The 20,228-nt window shown below is 40.4% G+C and overlaps 1 protein-coding gene across 5 annotated transcripts in view; it reads right to left on the bottom strand.

Moving 5' to 3' along the window:
- The window catches only part of LOC127569879 (sentrin-specific protease 7-like), a 78,185-nt gene extending 58,359 nt beyond the window's left edge, over positions 1–19,826 (bottom strand). For 3 of the 5 annotated variants that reach the window (XM_052014876.1, XM_052014875.1, XM_052014873.1), the window contains exons 1-3: positions 19,719–19,826; positions 18,915–19,014; positions 7,572–7,650 (exon numbers count right to left, since the gene is read on the bottom strand). In XM_052014876.1, coding sequence (XP_051870836.1) covers positions 7,572–7,631 — 60 coding nt within the window. In that variant the 5' untranslated portion in view covers positions 7,632–7,650; positions 18,915–19,014; positions 19,719–19,826. The other 2 variants (XM_052014877.1, XM_052014874.1) reach the window with 2 other exon arrangements.
- Between the last annotated feature and the right edge of the window lie 402 nt (positions 19,827–20,228).

Here is a 20,228-nt window from a genome sequence, read left to right as displayed (position 1 = left end):
AGAAAATCAGAAGCTAGATGGAATGAACTGAAGCAATCCATTTTGCTACATAGGGGACCAACAACTTAAATCTACAGCTCCTAACTAGTGGAAGGGTTAGAGGGACATTAAAACAAAGAGTATTTAAAAGAGTATTTAAAACACACTGCCTAAAAGGGGGCAGATGGCAGAAAACATCATATTCAAGTGATACCTAGATAAGCAGTGGAAGAGGTGTAACCTACAAAGTTACCTATTGAATGCTGGAATGAGCAAGTAATCTAAATAGTTTCATTTGTGGATGGTGTGGACATGGGCTGAATGGCCTTCTTTTCATGCTATAAATTTCTGATTTTACCTTCTGCACATGTACACCCATTCTGTAGCCCATGTCCTTTTATACCATTTTCACCGTTTACCACACTTTTTCAGGTTTGGTGTATTGAAGATTTTAAAATGTTAATCTTTAGTTTAAAAGTAGTAGGAAAAGTCCCTGGGAAAAAATTCTGAGGATCAGAATTAATTTACATTTGGAAAGGCAGGAATGAATCAAAAATATTTAAGTGTGAGTTTGTTGGCTGGGAGGTCTTTTCTGACCAACTTGATTGGATTTTTCAAAGAGATAATAAGATGCGCTGATGAGGGCACTGAGATTGACAATGTCCCACATGGGAAACTGGTCCAAAAGGTTAGAGCCCATGGGATCCAAGGCTAGTTTGCAAATTAGATCCAAAACTGGCTTGCTAATAGGAGACAGAAGATGAAAGTGAGGGTTGCTTTTGTGATCAGAAGCCTGTAACCAGTGGTCTATTACAGAGATCGATGCCAGGATCCTTTCTGCTTGTTGTATACATTAATAATTTGGATATGAATGTAGGAGGTACGATTAGTAAATCTGCAGATGACATGAAAATTGGTGTTGTTGCACGGTAGTGTAGCAGTTAGTGTAATACCATTACTGTGCCAGCAACCTGGGTTCGATTCCGGCAACTGCCTGTAAGGAGCTTGTACGTTCTCCCTATGTCTGCATGGGTTTCCTCCGGGTGCTCTGGTTTCCTCCCACATTCCAAAGACGTACGGGTTAGGAAGTTGTGGGCATGCTATCCTGGTGCCGGAAGCGTGGCGACACTTGCGGGCTACCCCCACAACACTCTACGCAAAAGATGCATTTCAGTGTGTTTCGATGTACATGCGACTAATAAAGATATCTTATCTTAAAAGTGAGGAAGTCTTAAGCCACAGAAAAATACTGATCTGTTGATAAGATGGTAAGAGAAATGGCAGATGGAATTTAATCTTGATAAGAGTAAGTGATGCATTTTGGGAGGAACAATTAAGATTAGGGCATACACAATGAATGGTAGGTCCGTAGGGAATATTGGGGAACAGTGGGATCTTGATATACTTGTCCAATGATCCCTGAAGGCAGCAGCATAGATACATTAAGGTATTTAAGACAATATAGGGGATATTAGCCTTCATTAGCTGGGGCATAGAAAATATGAGCAGGAAGCTTATTGTGCAACTTTATAGAACATTTTTAGGCCACAGCTGGAGTACTGATTACAGTTCTGGTTGCCAAAGTATAAGATGGATCTTATTGCACTGGTAAGGGGACATATGATGTTGCTTGAGATGGAGTATTTCAGTTATGTGGAGAGAGTGGATAGAATGGGTTTGTTTTCCTGGGAGCAGTGGAGGCCGAAGGAGACCTGACTGAGGAATACAAAATTATGAGGGGCAGAGGATAGGATAGGAAACTTTTCTCCTGAGCAGAAATATCTAAAACTAGAGGGTATAGGCTTAGGGTAAGGGATAAGAGGTTCAGAGGGGATCTGAAGAACATTTTCCACCTAGTGGTTAGGATCTGGAATGTATTGCCCAAGTGGGCAGTACAGACAGGTAAGCAGGCAGGATTAACAAGCATCCAGACAAGCACTTAAATTGCTACGGCATAAAAGTGTGATGGAATACTCTCCACTTACCTGAATGAGTGCAGCTCCAACAACTCTCAAGAAGCTTGACACTAACCTAAGCATTCATTCTTTCCACTACTAATGCACATGGCTGTGGTGTGTAACCATCTAGAAAATGCACTGCAGTTACTCAGCTAGGCTACTCTGACAGCACCTCCCAAGCCGGTGATCTCTACCACCGAGAAAGGAAAGGGCCGTAAGCAAATGGGAACACCATCACCTGCAAGCTCCCTTCCAAGTCACACACTATCCTAATCTGGAAATACATCACCAATCCTTCATCATTTCTGGGTCTAAATCAACAGTGTTATGGGAGTACCTACTGCAATTCATGAAGGTGGCTCACCAGCATCTGCACATTTGCTTCTCTAACTTCCTCTCACTAGTTGTTGGCCAACTGAATATCCAGGAGGAGCAAGGTAGTGTCCTTTTTGCTCAACTCAAACCAATGGATTCCATCTGTGAACCACTCATGGGCATCCTCTCATCCCAGCACAATATTATCTTCCTTAATTACAGCTGCATACCTTTTTTTGCTTTCTTTTTCTTTCCTCAACAACTCGTATATTAAGTGTCAGTATTGTCCTTTTTGTTTTGCATACTTCAATCATTGCCATTCATTACACTCTTACATAGCCATCTGTGCCTACAGCTCACCAACCTTACTCACTACACGCATATTCTAAATCTACAATGCTGTATTGGTCTACTCCCATCTAAAATTTTACTCTGGTGCTATTCCTCATACCCACTTTTGAGGACCTTATTTCTCTTTTTTTTAAAAAAACTGATACATGCATATATGCCTATTTCACTACCAATTTAATTGATGCTGTCAATTAAGTGTTGAGCATTTTGTGTTTTTATTTCAGATTTCCACTGTCTACAGTTTTTTGATTTTCGAATTTCAAATTTCCACTTCTAATTTGGTTTAAATGCTCAACAAAAATACAAAATAAAACAGATGCTGGTGTTATTTCTGCTAACATGCCCATGAATAGATGTGTCTGCATGAAGAGAAGATCAAGGAAGTTTACCCTTGAAATGGTTGTTACTATTTGCCACAAACCCAGTCTGACACTTAAATTGTTCAAAAGGGACAGCATGGTTGGTGATGGTACTATCAAGCTATAATTGGCGATTGATCACTGAAGTCCCTCTTCCAGATCACACTGTGCAAATAGCACTCAATTCTTCTTCTAAGTAATGTTCAACATGGTGCAGTTGAATTAATTGCCTATGGGAAATGGGTAAATAGTAATCAGCTGAAGATTCTTTCCTCAAAGATCTGATGCATGAGACCTCACTGTGTCCAAAGTCAATACTGTGAACTCTCAAGGCCTCTCTCTCCCCCAACTGTGATTCCCTCTAATGGATCTGTCCTGCAGTGGGAAAGAGAATGATGGAAAATTTTGGAATGCTGAGTGAAAGCTGTGACTTTTTTTTGGGGTGTTTATGGGAATAGTATAAAAAGGTCTCTTGAAGTTTATGACATTCTTCCAATATTTGTGAAGTAGACTAGTTGTGCCTTTGTCGTGTCCAAATCAAATGTCTTGGCTGAAACATGGGCAGCCTTGTTTGATTTTTTTTATTGTTACTTGACATTGAAGTTTGATAAAGGCCATATCAGAGGGCAAATAGGACTTGGCTCCATTGATTTGGGTTTGGTGTCACATCATAGCCATATCAGGCATTGACAACAGATTTCCTTTTCTCAAAAACTTTATTAGAGAATGGGATGGGATTTATGGCAACTTAGATGAAGTCACTATTATTAATGTTTGTTTTTTTTAAATTCCAGATTATTTAATTAACAGTTCCCCAAATGTCATTAAGAGATTTCTCAAAGGATTATTAAACTCTCTAGCCAAGTACCATAACATTATGATATTGCTCTCTTAATCAAGGTAACATTCATCAAGAAAGATCTTTTAATTGAATCTTTTCCAAATAGGCATCATGCAATAATGATTTGGAAAATTTTAAATTTCAATCCAAATAGATTGGACATATTCTATTTTCTTATTGCAAGAAATGAAGTAGTGTGCCATAAAATAAAAAATAGATAATGCTTTTGAAGGGGTAGAAAATAATTAGAAGACAAATCCATGAAAAATTTTATTTTTCCCTGAACTATATGCACCCCATTGGGACAGTTTTAAAAGGATTTATGGCATCAGTACCTTAAGGACTCAATTTAAACAAACACCACAACTAATAATTGTCTCCGGAGTACATCAAACATAAAAATAGAATTCAATCCATCAAGGACGAATTCACAATTTGAATGGTACATGCCTTTAAAACATCAAAATTCTTACAGGCTTTGACAGGCTGGATGCAGGGAGGATATTTCCCCTGTCTGAAGAATCTAGAAGTCACAGTCCCTGAATGTGTGGCAAGCTCTCTTTTTAAAAACAAAAAAAGATGAGAATTTTTTTCATGAGAACATGGAATTCTTTGGAATTCTCTACCCTAGAGAGCTGTTGAGTTCATTCAAAACAGAGTGATAGATTTATGGATATTAAGGGAAACAAGGGATATGGCAATAGGTAGGAAAATTGTACAAAAGTTCAAGATCACCCAGAACAGGCTCAAAAGGGCCAGGTGGCCTACCCTGTCACTGCTTGTGTTCTTTATGTTAAGAGGGCATGGTTCAATGCATATGCCTTATTCATGTCTGTTGCTGTCTTGGGACATTAAAAAATACAACATTAATTCAAGATGATGTTTATTTCTCAAAATTAAATGGATTAAGTGATCAGATACACATTCACTTAAAGAGCTCTTGCACAAATACCAGTTTTCTTAGGTATAAACAACTGTTGTATTTACAGGATATCACCAGCAAACATGCTGTACAACAAGCCTCAAATTATACAATACATAAATTACAGACACAGTCCATTCTTTTATCCTATGGTAAAATTCTTTGGTTCCAAAAAGTAATCAAGGTGTCATACATTTCTACTAGTCACTCATAATGCACTCAACTAACATTTTTTTTTCCCCCTTTCCCACCCTTCACATAACTGACATCTTTCTGTTCTTTGGAAGTGTTTTACACTTCAGTTCTCAGGCTTCCAGTACCACTGCAGTCTGATGCATAATACAGGAGGAGACAACAAGTAGGTTTATTCCCCACTAGCTTTTCCTACTTCTCAGTAAACATCGGCACTCACTCAGCACTTGTCCATTGAACGTGGTTAAGGAAAGAGCAATATTATTCCCATAATATACTGATAACTAATATACTGTCAAGACATTTTTTAAAATCTAATTTACAATAAAAACATGTTAAAAACAAAAATCTTAACACGATCTTTTTAAGAGCAACACTAGTCACAAGACTCAAAGAATCAGTTACTGCAATGCAAACATGATGCAATTTTATTATACATATGGAAATACATTCATCACAAATAGAACACATTTAATCTGAATCATGTCCACCAGGAGTAACCTGATCTTAAATGGCTTCAAAGTGCTATGCACAATCATTTGCAAGTTTCAATGACAAATTTAAATATGTGCCCAAAAAAAGCTCAATTTGAATCTCAACAGTCCTCAAAAATGGTGAGTCGTTCAGTGAAGCCAATTTCTAATGGAATGTTTTGTTAACTACTGTAAAATATGGTAGATTTTTGATGGTTGCATCAATCTTTTAGGTTGGTTGATATTGGGAAAAATTGCACTGAAAACCACCCAAGCACAATCTAGCATGAACTCCAGGCCAGCTTGTCCCAAATGGACATTGCCAAAACAAAGTGTTGTGGAAACAATCCAGTTGGTAACAAATATCAACTATGATTTAATATTCAGTTGGAGGTGACTGGAATTGTGTTCTGCCTTGGAATTATACAGTGGTATGCAAAAGCTTGGGCACCCCGGTCAAAATTTCTGTTACTGTGAATAGTTGAGTAGACAATGAACTGATCTCCAAAAGTCAAAGATGAAACATTCTTTTCAACATTTTAAGCAAGATTATTGTATTATTTTTGTTTTGTACAATTTTAGAGCGAAAAAAGGAAAGGAGCAGCATGCAAAAGTTTGGGCACCCCAAGAGATTTGAGCTCTCATAACTTTTACCAAGGTCTCAGACCTTCATTAGCTTGTTAGGGCTATGGCTTGTTCACAGTCATTGTTAGGAAAGGCCAGGTGATGCAAATTTCAAAGCTTTATAAATACCCAGACTCCTCAGACTGTGTCCCAACAATCAGCAGCCATGGGCTCCTCTAAGCAGCTGCCTAGCACTTTGAAACTTATAAATAAATGATGCCCACAAAGCAGAAGGCTAATAAGATAGCAAAGCATTTTCAGGTAGCCATTTCCTCAGTTCGTAATGTAATTAAGAAATAGCAGTTAACAGGAACAGTGAAGGTCAAGTTAAGGTATGGAAGACCAAAGAAACTTTCCAAGAGAACTGCCTGTAGGATTGCTAGAAAGGCAAATCAAAACCCCCATTTGACTGCAAAAGACCTTCAGGAAGATTTAGCAGACTCTGGAGTGGTGGTGCACTGCTCTACTGTGCAGCAACGCTTGCACAAATATGACCGTCATGGAAGAGTCATCAGAAGAAAACCTTTCCTGAGTCCTCACCACAAAATTCAGTGTCAGAAGTTTGCAAAGGAACATCTAAACAAGCCTGATGCATTTTGGAAACAAGTCCTGTGGACTGGAGTTAAAATAGAACTTTTTGGCCACCATGAGCAAAGGTACGTTTGGAGAAAAAAAAGTGCAGAATTTCATGAAAAGAACACCTCTCCAACTGTTAAGCACTGGGGTGGATCGATCATGCTTTGGGCTTGTGTTGCAGCCAGTGGCACGGGGAACATTTCAGTGGTAGAGGGAAGAATGAATTCAATTAAATACCAGCAAATTCTGGAAGCAAACATCACACCGTCTGTAAAAATGCTAAAGATGTAAAGAGGATGGCTTCTACAACAGGATAATGATCCTAAACACACCTCAGAATCCACAATGGACTAGCTCAAGAGGCACAAGCTGAAGGTTTTTGCCATGGCCCTCACAGTCCCCGAACCTAAACATCATCGAAAATCTGTGGATAGACCTCAAAAGAGCAATGCACGCAAGACGGCCCAAGAATCTCTCAGAACTAGAAGCCTTTTGCAAGGAAGAATGGGCGAAAATCCCCCAAACAAGAATTGAAAGACTCTTAGCTGGCTATAGAAAGTGTTTATAAGCTGTGATACTTGCCAAAGGGGGGTGTTACTAAGCACTGACCATGCAGGGTGCCCAAACTTTTGCTTCGGGCCCTTTTCCTTTTTTGTTATTTTGAAACTGTAAAAGATGGAAATAAAAAAGTAATCTTGCTTAAAATATTAAAAGAAATGTGTCATCTTTAACTTTATGCCTTTTGGAAATCAGGTCATCTTTTACTTGCTTAGCTATTCACAGTAACAGAAATTTTGACCGGGGTGCCCAAACTTTTGCATGCCACTGTAGTTGACCACCAGCATATGAACAGAAGGGAAAACAAAAAATCATTTATTACCCTCACCAGTAAAACACAGTAGAGACACTACAAGCAGAATAAAAAATTTAAACACACCAAATTACAGAACTAATAATAAACAATAAAGCTGTACTGAGTACCTTCAATGTCCCTGGACAATCCTGACCAGCGGATTGAGTCGAGACCCTTCGCCTATCCATTCAGGTAACTTCAGGGTCCCTATATGTACAAACAGAATTTTCAGAAATGTGTGGGTGTTAAACAAAAAGAATCTGCAAGTTCTGTCAGTATTTATTAATGAAAACATCACAATGAGAATAAATAGTCTCCAATTATTTTGTTACAATTAAACCCTAAGCATCATGAAAGGAACTCCCAGTGGAAAATTAATCTGTAGACAAAAAGGGATTTCTTGTTTAATGCTGGATATTTACTAATGCTGCTTCCATTCAGTTTAATCTATTTTAAAAATGTAGTGCTACTCCAGGTTTCTAACTTTTTATAATGCATAAACAACCAATTTGAGAATGTTAGCTGTACAAAATGTCCTCTGTAACAAGAGTGTAGAGTGCTTAATAGAAGTAATTTAGTATTGCATCTTTTATCAGTGAGCAATAAAAAAATCGTGAACTAATCAAATTAGGTTAACTAAATTCATTGAAGGCATTACCGAGGCTGCTGACAATGGGAACAATGCTACACAATTAAGGTTCATAACACCAAAAAGAAAATAGCAGCAAATAGAGAAATACCTTCTGGAAATTTACTTAGTTGTCTTATGATAATCAAGAGCTGGATTATATTTTTAAAAGAAGCAGTAAAGGATTACTGAAGAAACAAAGATGGAGAAAATATGAGAGTAAAATATACATTGGCAATTGATAGTAGCTAACAGAAAAAAGTTGATATAAATAGGTCATTTTTAGACTGGCAATCAGGAAGCAGTGCAATGCCAAATGAATCAATGCTGTGGTCTCAACTATTTATAACCTATATTAATGGCTTGGGTCCAGAGAGTGAATGTATTGTACCCAAGCTGCTGGTGACAAAGCTGAGTGGGTTAGCGAGTGCTGAGGAAGATGTAAAGTACCTACAGAGGGATAGAGGTAGAACAAGGGGAAAGAAGTAGGTAGATGAAGGAAATATGGGAAAATGTGAGGTAATCCACACTGGAAGGAAGAATGAAAGAGCAAATTATTTAAATGGAATGAGACTAAAAAGTTTACGGTGTAAACAGATCCAGAGGTCAAAGTACATGAAACACAAAATGTTAGCATGCAAGTGACCCATTCCCCCTCTGAGAACACATGGTTCACCACCTCCAGAAGTATGATACCTCACAAATCACTGTGTCCTGGATGAACCACAGCAAAAATCAAACTCTGGATCTTAAGCTCCTTTCACTTAACAATACTTGCTGCACAGGAAATGCTTTGGAGTTTCCACATGGCACAGAACAAGCATTTCATAGAGGTTTTGCCTTACTGACCGCAATCAGTGAAGATAGGCAGCAATACCTCTGGCACGATTATTCTCAACACTGGTGCCCCAAAAGGCTGCATCCTCAGCCCTCTAGTCCACTCCCTATACACTCATATGACTGTGGCCAGATTCTGCTCTAACTCCATCTACAAGTTTGCAGATGATACCACCGTTGTAGGCCGTATCTCAAACAGTGATGAGTCGGAGTACAGGAAGGAGATAGAGCTTAGTGGAATGGTGTCATGACAACAACCTTGCCCTCAATGCCAACAAAACAAAAGAGCTGGTCATTGACTTCAGGAAAGGGGGTGGTGTACATGCACCTGTCTACATCAATGGTGCTGAGATAGAGAGGATTGACAGCTTCAAGTTCCAGGCAGTGAACATCAACAGCCTGTCCTGGTCAAATCACATTGATGCCACAGCCAAGAAAGCTCACCAGCACCTCTACTTCCTCAGGAGGCTAAAGAAATTTGGTTTGTCCCCTTTGACTCTTACCAACTTTTACCGATGCACCATAGAAAGCATCCTATCTGGATGCATCACAGCTTGGTACGGCAACTGCTCTGCCCAGGACCGCAAGAAGCTGCAGAGTTGTGGACACAGCCCAGCGCATCACAGACACCAGCCTCCCCTCCTTGGACTCTGTCTTTACCTTTTGCTGCCTTGGCGAAGCGGCCAGCATAATCAAAGACCCCACCCACCCGGGACATTCTCGCTTCTTCCATCAGGTAGAAGATACAGGAGCCTGAGGGCACATACCACCAGACTTAAGGACAGCTTCTACCCCACTGTGATAAGACTATTGAACGGTTCCCTTATACAATGAGATGGACTATGACCTCACGATCTACCTTGTTGTGACCTAGCACCTTATTACACTGCGCTCTCTGTAGCCGTGACACTTTGTACTGTTATTGTTTTTACTTGTACTACATCAAAGCACTCGGTACTGACTCAACATAACTGCACTGTGTAATGAATTGGCCTGTACGATCGGTTTGTAAGACAAGCTTTTCACTGTACCTTGGTACAAGTGACAATAATAAACCAATAAATAAATAAGTAAATAAATAATTAAAAGTAGCACCTCTTGGCCTTACTACACCAAATTTCTCCTCTCACCAAAATCCCAAGTTTTGCATTCCTCAAACAAAAACCGAGGCTGGACTCCATGCCATTTCTATTCAGGTGTTTAGTTAAGTTTCTCCTCATGAGGTGCGCTCCAGTACTTCTCTCCGCACTATTAAAATACACAGTTGGTATTTATTCATCAGTGCATGTCCACAGATCCCTAAATGGTACAGGATAGGTCAGCAAGGCTGTTAAGAAGCCATATGGGATGCTCCCTTATTAGCCAAGGAGTAAGTCTTGTGTACAGCGTACAATTCTGATCATCACATTACAGGAAAGATGCTATTTACCACACAGCAATCAAGGAAATGCTTTGGGTTTACAAGTAATAAATCTTTTCAGGCCAAGTATCTACTTCATTTAGTTTAGGACTTTGCATAATCCCTGGGAGATTATTTAAATTAATAAATATTTTGTTGCTTCAGATGTTATTATCCCATTTAAAATCAATTAAATAAAAATGACCCTCTTCTGACTCAAAAGAAACTCTTGAGTAAAAGGTATCTAGGCTTAATTGCCTACCAAATTCAAAATTTCAGCTGTTTTTCCAAACTAATGCACTTCGTGTCAGAATCCATGAGGAAGGACATCTTCACCCTCATCTACAAGCAGAAGGTGGAAAGGAATGGCATCAGAAATTGGTAAATAACATCACTGTCAAATGTGGATAAGATCTTGTCCAAGACCATCGCCAATTGAGTCAAGTACATTCTGGCACCATACCCAGCAGGAAAATCTTTGAAAGCCTTGTGCTGCTTAGGGATATCATTGCCTACATGTGGACAGGTATGTGGATGTGCATCCAGTCAGCTTGGACCAGAAGACCATTGACAGAATATCAAACACATGCATGATGGATGTACTCTCCTTTGGGAGGGGGAAGGGAGTGGGGAGGAGAGAGAAAACAAAATAATCAGGAAGTGGATACAACTGCTCTACATGTTCATTAATAGCACAGTCCAACTTAACAGATGGGAAATGGAAAGCTTCCCCACCAAATCTGGATTCAGGCAAGGCTACTCACTGTCCTCTGTCTCTTTTGTGTGTTGTATCAAGCCTTTTGCCAAATTCATCAAGGAGAAGAAGGGTGTAAGAGTGGTGACACTCAGATCAAAGACTCCCTCTACAGACAACATTGCCATCTTCTACTCAGGCCCACAGTCTGTCTGCAGATTGATCAGCATCTGCCACCAGTATGAGCTGGCCTCAGGGTCCAGAATTAACCCAGCTGATGCCCATCATCCTTCACCATCAAGTCCGGCTACCTGAAAGTGCTTGGAATTTAGTTCAGACAAGCCAGGACACATGGCTAGAACTGTCTGGAGTGAATAGCCATGTGGGAAGGGTGCTCGCTCCTGATGGCAGACAAGAATCTGGTCATCAGATGCAAGCTGCTTTCAGTGTTGCATTGTGCAGGGGCAGCTTATACACCACTCCTGCTCCACAGCAGTCACCCAAGCCATATTCTGTTTCAACTGGCGATCCAAGATGGATCATGACCATTGAATAATGATGTACAAGTCTCTAGAGAAAGTGTGTGTGTTGGGGGGATTGCCAAATTGGCAGCTGAAAATTTTTTTTTAAATTTACGCGCAATGCACCTGCCGCCTCGGCTCCCCTCCCCCTTCCGCCGCAATGGCCGAAAATTTTTAAATATGTTTCAGTTCCTTATAGGGGACATACATTTCCTTGCGTGCTATTATGCTTTCATTAATATTCCCAGAGTGGCTGTTCAGAAGTTCAAAAGGTATTTGCTATGCTTTATCATTCCAAAATCATGCTCATGTTTCACATCATTCTGCTGCAGCTCATACTTATGGTATGAACATATCGATCTGGTGTATTCAACAAGCAAAAGTCCGATGTTTAAGACTACAAAAGATGAACTAAAGATGCAGGATTTGCTTTTTTGTGCTTGTTTGCCTGCAAATGGAAATATGTAGAATTAAGAGAAAAGGTTGCATATTTCACATACATCATGTGAAAAGACCACAAGAATGAGTTTTGAGGATTTCTACATCAAAATTTCTGCTCGTTTGCTGAAATTAAAAACAAAACCAGTGTGATGGCCTTTATGGATGACAAGCACATCACTGTAATATACTGTCAGAATAGTCAGAATATGGCATAATTGTGATTAAATTACTGAACATGTATTCAGAGGCCTGGTCTCTTAATATAAATACCACCACAGTAGCTAAGGAATTTACATTCAATGTGACAATGAATCTACTAGCTTGGTCATAAAAACACATCTGCTTCACTAACATTGACTGTCCTTAATCATGTACTATTTCAGACCCATCAATATGAACAACTCTTAACTGTCCCGTGCAATAGCTGGCAAGCCGCTCAGCTTAAGGGGCAATTAGGATGGACAACAAACACTGACCTCCCCAGTAACATCCATGTCCTGTGAACCAAGTGGAAAAACTGGGGAAGGTATTATTGGATCACAAATCACCTCCAGCGACTTTGAGAACAATAGGAAGGACAGCAAATATAAAGTGATGCAAATACTTGACATGGTGGCAGGAAACTTTCCCAGCTCAGACTGATCAGGAATGGCCCACAAGCCAGGAGAAAATGCAGGTTTTCAAACAACAAGACTTCAAGAGATTTTAACTGTACTCCATAACTAACAAACACTAAGTTTTAGTTCAATGCAAAAATCAAGAGTGCAAGAAGGGTTTTCTTAAAGCAAAGTACCTCACACAATGAATACATCATCTTTTGCCTGACCTTGTGCAAAGACAATGAATTTTAGTCAAACAGAACCAAAGTTGCAACTACATGCTGTCCCCAGGTAACAGATTGGTTTCATTTTTACAGACATCCCAAGTCAAAAAATACACACAAAAAACAGTTGATGTGGTAACCAGACCTCCACTGTATTGTAAGGAATGGCATCAAAAGCACACAAGACTGATAGGAAAGAACAATTACTAAAAGTGGAGAGGGAAAGGAAACTAATTCTGCCAATTGCAGGAATGAACATGTACATATGCCAGTCTTTTGAATATAATAATATTATGGGAGCTCACTCGTATGTACGAGAGGTCACAAGTCAGGCATTCAATGCCCGGGGACGAACTTATTTGCTTGAATACACTACTGTTGTTGGACAAATTGCAGGTGGCGATGGGTCAGCTTACCGGAGCGAGATAGGACACCTGATTGAGTAGTGCCACAACAACAACCTTTTGCTCAACATCAGCAAAACTAAAGAGCTGATTGTTGACTTCAGGAAGGGGAAGGAGGGCGAACATGTGCCAGTCTACATTGGGGGGGGGGGAAGAAAAATCAGCAGTAGAGAAAGTCAGCAACTTTAAATTCCTGGGCATTAACATATTGGATGACCTGCCCTGGGCCCAACCCATAGATGCAATCATAAGGAAAGTGTGCCAGCATCTTTACTTTCTAAGGAGGTTAAGGAGGTTCAGCTTCTCACCGAACACTCTAATAATCTTCAACATATGTCCTATTGAAAGCATCCTGTCTTGTTGCATCGTGGTCTGGTACAGCAATTAAAATGCGCAGGAATACAAGAACCATAGAACAATATAGCACAATACAGCTGCAAGCACAATACAGCTGCAGAGAGTAGTGGACTCTGCCCAATACATCATGAACATATCCCTCCCCACCATCAGTAGTATCTCCAGGAGGTGCTGCCTCAAGAAGGCAACATCCAAAGATCCCCACCATCCAGGCCATGCCATCTTTAGCCAGCTACCACCAGGCAGGAGATACAGAAGCCTGAAGTCCCACACCACCAGGTTCAAGAACAGCTACTTCCCTTCAACCATTCGGTTCTTGAACCAACCAGCAAAGCCCTAATCACCACTACAGTTTAGCAACACCAAGACCACTCTAATCACTTTGCATTAACATGGACTTCTGTTTTTGTTCTAATCGTTTTTTTCTTGTAAAAGTTGTGCATAAATTTGTTTTTCTTGTGAATGCTGCTTATGTTTATGTGCCTGTGATGCTGCTGCAAGTGAGCTTTTCATCACACCTATGCATACATGTACCGTGCATGTCAGTAAACTTTGACTTTTACATCTGCTAAGCATAAAACAGAGTTCACTGTCAAAACTGAAAATCCCAAACATTGTCCACTTAAAGATTAACATGAACATAAAGACTACTGGATAAAAGCACAGTAGGGATGTGGAGCTCAAAAGGTACTATATGGAAATCCTAGCAAAGAAAACCAGGATCACATAAAGCTATAAATAGAATTGTCCAAATGAAATGTGCAAAAGAATGCCTATCAGTTCAAGAAAAAATGTGAATCAATGCGAGAAAAATATTGACATTAAATTAAGTGAGCAAATTATATGGATGACTATTGGTTCAAATGAGAAAAGAAAATTCTTTCATAGACATGATTCCCATGAACACTCCAAATCCCTCCAGAAGCAAGTTACCATTCCTCTGAGTGTAAAGGAGGGTAAAAGGCCAACTGCACGTCATCTGGGCTTTCTTACGCAACCACTATTATTTCAATACGAGATTATCTTGGGAATAAACTATCCATGAGATCCTCCCTACTGGAAAGAGGCTTGTGGTTGTTAAAGGGATTCAAAGTGGCAACATATATTCAAGTTACTTTTGATTAGCAGTTTTAAGGTTTTCGATTTAAAAGAATGAGCCCCTTCCAATACATTCCTTAAAGCCCTCCCTCTTCCCAAGGGGGAATGAGCCATGATGAAAATGTTTAGCCCCTGGAAACCAAGTTAAATATGAACATTGATGTTGGATATTCCAAAGTACTATTTAATTTTTTCCCCACATTTGCCAGAATATGTACTGTGGTACATATTCTGGCACTACATTGCACTACAAAGGAGAAAATGCCAATGGGAAACCAAGTTAGTGGGCACTTTTCAATAAGTGTTCACAATTGCTCAATGCTATATTTGGTCAAAGCATAGGTGGATTTCCAAAGGCACCAGCGTGCTCAACTTGGCAATATACAAGCTATTAATGGGAGATTCGAGATTCAAGGCACACTACACCATAAATGCAGGCCATGCGACATGGGATACAAAAAACCTTAATTCACCAAAATTTATAAGGTATAAATTTAACTACCAGTTAACTACACATACAAACTAAAAACATTATGACTATCCAAATTCAGGCACAAATTACTGAATATGGAGAGAACACCAATTATCTTGAACATATATAAAGCTGCTTTATTCTACTTATCCTCATTTCAAAACAATACATAGCATAAATAAATGTTGATGTGGATATCAAATTTTACATACAAACATTGGTTCTCTGAAACCTACAAATAATTCTCTGAATAATTCTAATCCTTTTCCTATCATTCAAGTTTGCAAAACAGTAAAACTGATAATCTGCTGACCTTTCAGAAATTCTAATGAATGAGCATCTGGCTCACCAGATGATCTTTGCTGCACTCCCTCCCCACTCACCAGATGCTATTGCCTGCATTTCCTTCCCGCTCACCAGGTCCATTTTTAAAAAAATGTTTCTTTTAATTTTATTTACAGCGTGGTAACAGGCCCTTCCGGCCCAACGAGTCCGCGCCGCCCATTTAAACCCAAATCGACCTACCCGTACATCTTTGCAATGTGGGAGGAAACTGGAGCACCCAGAGGAAACCCATGCAGACACAGGAGAATGTACAAACTCCTTACAGACAGCGACGGGAATCGAACCCCGATCGCTGGTGCTGTAATAGCATCATTGAAAATTTATTACACAAAGTAAATTGTGTTGATCTAGTAATACAAATAACATGCAATAATCTGGAAAATCTGCCAGTCCAGGACCAAAGGCCTGAACGTGCTGGATTAATGAAATTTTTCTGTACTCTTAAACTGGAATTGTGCTCTGGATTTTGACAAACTGTAGCAGATAACTGTGCTTTGGGAACAGGCTTGTTAAAATTAGATAGTAATCCTTTATTGCATAGTTAACCTGCATTTGTTCACGATTACTATACATCATCTGCTCAAATACCAAGAAAGTCATACACACACACATTACCACACAATCAGTCCATTTAAAGGAACCCCTACATATATCACACTTCTCCAAAATAATGCTCCCAGTTAACTACACATACAAACTTTAGGTGCTCAAAGTATACTTACAGAAACTTTTTTGGCTCTTAATATTCTTACTCTTAAAAGTCCACTCTCAAAGGTTTTGAGATCTTCTGAGTGGGACTTGCACTGAAGGAACTTCAAGAATCTCTTGTGGCTCAGGTAAAGAATCACCTTGGCTACTTTCAGTCTCACTTTTCTCTAGATCAGCTTCTGGGACTACTTCAGAATCTGGTACAATGCAACTCATGTTGAATTACACCACTTCCAGATTATCAGGAGCCAAAAGCACATGCACCTTTTACTATTCATTGTGGAACCAGACAGTGTAGCTTTATGTTCCATTGGTCCTAACAATTCTCCCAACTTCACAATGCTGGTTAGATGGCTTCTTTGATGATATGAAGATACTGATAAACTAGGCATGCCCAAACCCTCTCAATTTTCTGCCCTTTTGAGGCACTGGTGTGGCTATGATGCTTCACCTTTGCCTGTAATATGTGGTAAGTTAAATTGATAAATTACTGAAGTACAGTGGAAAAACTTGTCTTGAATACCTTTCATACAGATTAATTCATTACAACAGTGCATTGAGGTAGTAGAAGGTAAAACAATAACAGAGTGCAGAATAAAGTGTTACAGTTACCAAGAAAGTGCAGTGCAGGTAGACAATAAGGTGCAGCAAGAACTGTTAACAGAGTCCATGGAGGGGAGGCTGGTTTATGTGATGCGCTAAGCTGCGTCTGCAACTGTCTGCGGTATTTTTGTGGTCACAGACAGAGCAGTTGCCCATGACCAAGCCATGATGCATCCAGATAGGATGCTTTACATAGTGCACTGAAAAATTGGTGAGGGTCAAAGGGGGCATGCCAAATTTCTTTAGCATCCTGAGGAAGTAAAGGCACTGGTGAGCTTTCTTGACAGTGGCATCTACATGATTGGACTAGGACAGGTTGTTGTTGTTGATATTCACTCCTAGGAACTTGAAGCTCTCAACCTCAGCACCTTTGATGCAAACAGGAGCATGTGCATTGTCCCCCTTCCTGACATCAATGACCAGCTCTTTTGTTTTGCTGACATTGACGGAAAGGTTGTTGTCATGACACCACATTACTAGGCTCTCTATCTCCTTCCTGTACTCAGACTCATCGCTATTTGAGATATGGCCCACTATGGTGGTATCATGTGCAAACTTGTAGATGGAGTTAGAGCAGAGTCTGGCCACACAGTCATGAGTGTATAGGGAGCAGAGACTCCAATAGAGTGGTGTAGCAAAATGGGAATCATCATGTAATAAAAACAAAGTTCTGAAAATACCCAGCAGACCCAGTTACAATCCAGCTTTCTCCAGACAAATGATTGTTCTCCCTGCTTTGGATTGTATATTCAGCAGCCTGTCTCCATTGCATTTCACTCTTTTTAGTTGTTATTCTGCCTCTAACTCAACATGAACATGGATCCAAGTGACAGTTAATTTGATTGTCATAACCAATTTCTTCAGGAAAACTTTGAATGTATTTAAGTTCTGTGAATCTCTTCCCTGTGTTCAAATTTCCCACTAATAATGAAAATGTGTCCTTTTGCCTTTTGGATAGTCACTCACTTTTCTTGTGGCTCTTTTTCCAGAGCTTTTGTCAATTAGCCCCTTTGGTTCTATTTTTGGCACTATTTGCAAGGAATCTTGCAATTGAATTTTAGGACCTTGGTCAGTCCTTGACAACAGACCGAAATGCATAGTTCACAATAACTAATAGTTATTACACCCAATATTCTATGGTACATTTGATTTAAGAGGACACTGTCCAGAGTGCATCCACTTCAATTTTTTCCAACAAGATTGGTTTCTTTCCCTGACACCTGGACATCTCCCTCTGCATTTCACACCTCAGCTACACTGTGGGCAAAAGTAAAAAAACCTTCATCCTTCATTTATCAAATGATTCAGGCAGTCTCTCCTAGCAGCCAAGATTCTGAAATGCCTTTAAAGTAAGCCTTTAATCATTACCACCACCATGTCACCTAATCTCACTAAGAGAAACACTGCTCTTAACACACTGATTGTCGGCATGCACTGCTGACTCTTGCCCTGCAAGGGATATTGCCCTCTGCTGTTCAGTAATGCCCTACCGATACTGGTGCACTTTTGCCTATCCTTTAAACATCAACCAGTGCAGCACTACATTAAATTGGTCTTTTTTATGCCACTTTGATTCACCACATACTAACTGGCAGTTTGGGTTCATCCATGCTAGTGATTTCAGAACCTGCAGTACACTGGGTGCCCCTTAGCTGGTGACCTCAGTTACCAGTGCAGTGTTCTCCTATATTGGAACAGGCATGTTAGAAGAGATAATTGTTCACTGACCTTATTAAACTATTTGCAGAGATGCAGGTTAGGTATGCCAAGTCTACACGTGATCTTTCCAAATCAAGATGGCTGAACATTGAACATATTAATTATCATTGCATGCTATTCACAAATCTGAGGCAGCAATGCGACTATAATATTGTAAGTCCTGGTAGTTACAATACCAATGTTTGCAATAGTAATAATAAATTGCATTTGTCATTAAACAAGACAACAAATCTACAAGCAATGTTCCCTTGTTTACCCTGGTCTTAAAAGAATGCCGGTTCATCTCAACCCGAATCCCAATTTAAGTATTGACATATATCAGTTTGCTCTATGTACCGTCAGCAGCTCACAGTCCTAAAGTGTCTCACGCATCCTACTTTGTCCAAGGCAGCGCTAGGTATAAACAATATCCTCTGACTCACCGTAAACAGTGCCGCAGGAGATCTGGAATCTGGTGTTGCAGCAAGTGAATGTTCAGTTCACACTGGTCCTAGGCGCCAGTCATTTTCACTTGTGGCAAATCTACAAGATTCAGAAATAAAAGAATCGACATAAATATGCAGCCATTTCCAGGAAGTTTTTATGGTGAGAACTGAACGTCATATTAAAATCGTGATTATGCATTTCCTGCCTCCTTCGATTAAGATTACCAACGTTTTATCACGAAGTTAACACCACTCTCTGAATTTCCAACGGAATGCAAAAACAAATCAGGTTTGTTTTCGACAGACTAGGTGGATTTTTACATACTTGCTACTGCTGCTGAAAACATGAAGCAGGAACGCTTTTTCCTGCGTGAAACGTTCACCTTCACACAGTCGGACCTCGAGCAGCAAATAAAATATCTGCGGCCAAAGCAAGCAAAACAACACCTTGTTGTCCAGTCACATCTGGGCTTGCAACACCCCCAAGCCGACAGCAAGTGGTCATAGCAGACGCCCGGCGCCCGGAGGGAGCGGGTGTCAGGAACCACCGGCCGGGTGTTCGGGCAAGTTAGCGCGGACGCTGCGGCCCGGCCAGGCTTCACTGATAACGGCCTCTCACCGTCAGGGTAACGGCCGGACCCAGCGACCTGACCCACGCATCCCCACCGACACTAACCCCGGCCTTAGCCCCCACCCACTGCCCTCGGACCTAACCCAAGCCCGTTCCGGTTAGTAAACCACCCCCAACTTCCCCAACACAGAGAACCCCCCTCCCCGCCCCGCCCCAAAGGACCGCCGCACCTTTGCCTCCCTCTCTCTCTTTAAGAGCTGCGGAGGAAGGAAGCCTCATCACACCGGAAGGGGCGGGGTACAACGCGAAGGGAACCAGGTCCCACACCAACAGGAAAATATCATCAGCGTGTTTCTCTGAAAACAAAACATAGATGTGAATAATCCGTGGAAACGGGATATTCCGTCCAACTAGTCCATTCCCGGGTCTGTTCCACAGGATCCCCTCAACCACCCATCACACTATAAACATATCCCTCTTATTCCAGGAGGCAGAGAACTTTAGGGAAGACAAGAAGGTCTAAGAGAGGTTGTAGCAGAGATGTCGGCATGATTCCAGGGTGAAGGGCTTTAGTTGCATGAATGGACTCAGCCTTATGTGAATTCTGCGAGGTTGCTTTATTCTTCGAATGGGGGATTTTTAGAGTAAATTTGAATACTAAAAAAAATCAATGAAAAGTCGAGACAGGGGATGAGAGAGAAACTGTTCCCACTGGTGGAATAGTCAGGAAGCAGAAAACA

Source organism: Pristis pectinata, chromosome 4 (assembly GCF_009764475.1).
Source record: "Pristis pectinata isolate sPriPec2 chromosome 4, sPriPec2.1.pri, whole genome shotgun sequence".
NCBI lineage: Eukaryota > Metazoa > Chordata > Chondrichthyes > Rhinopristiformes > Pristidae > Pristis > Pristis pectinata.
Note: the sequence above shows the minus strand (reverse complement) of the source record. Positions and strands in the feature narration are given on the sequence as shown.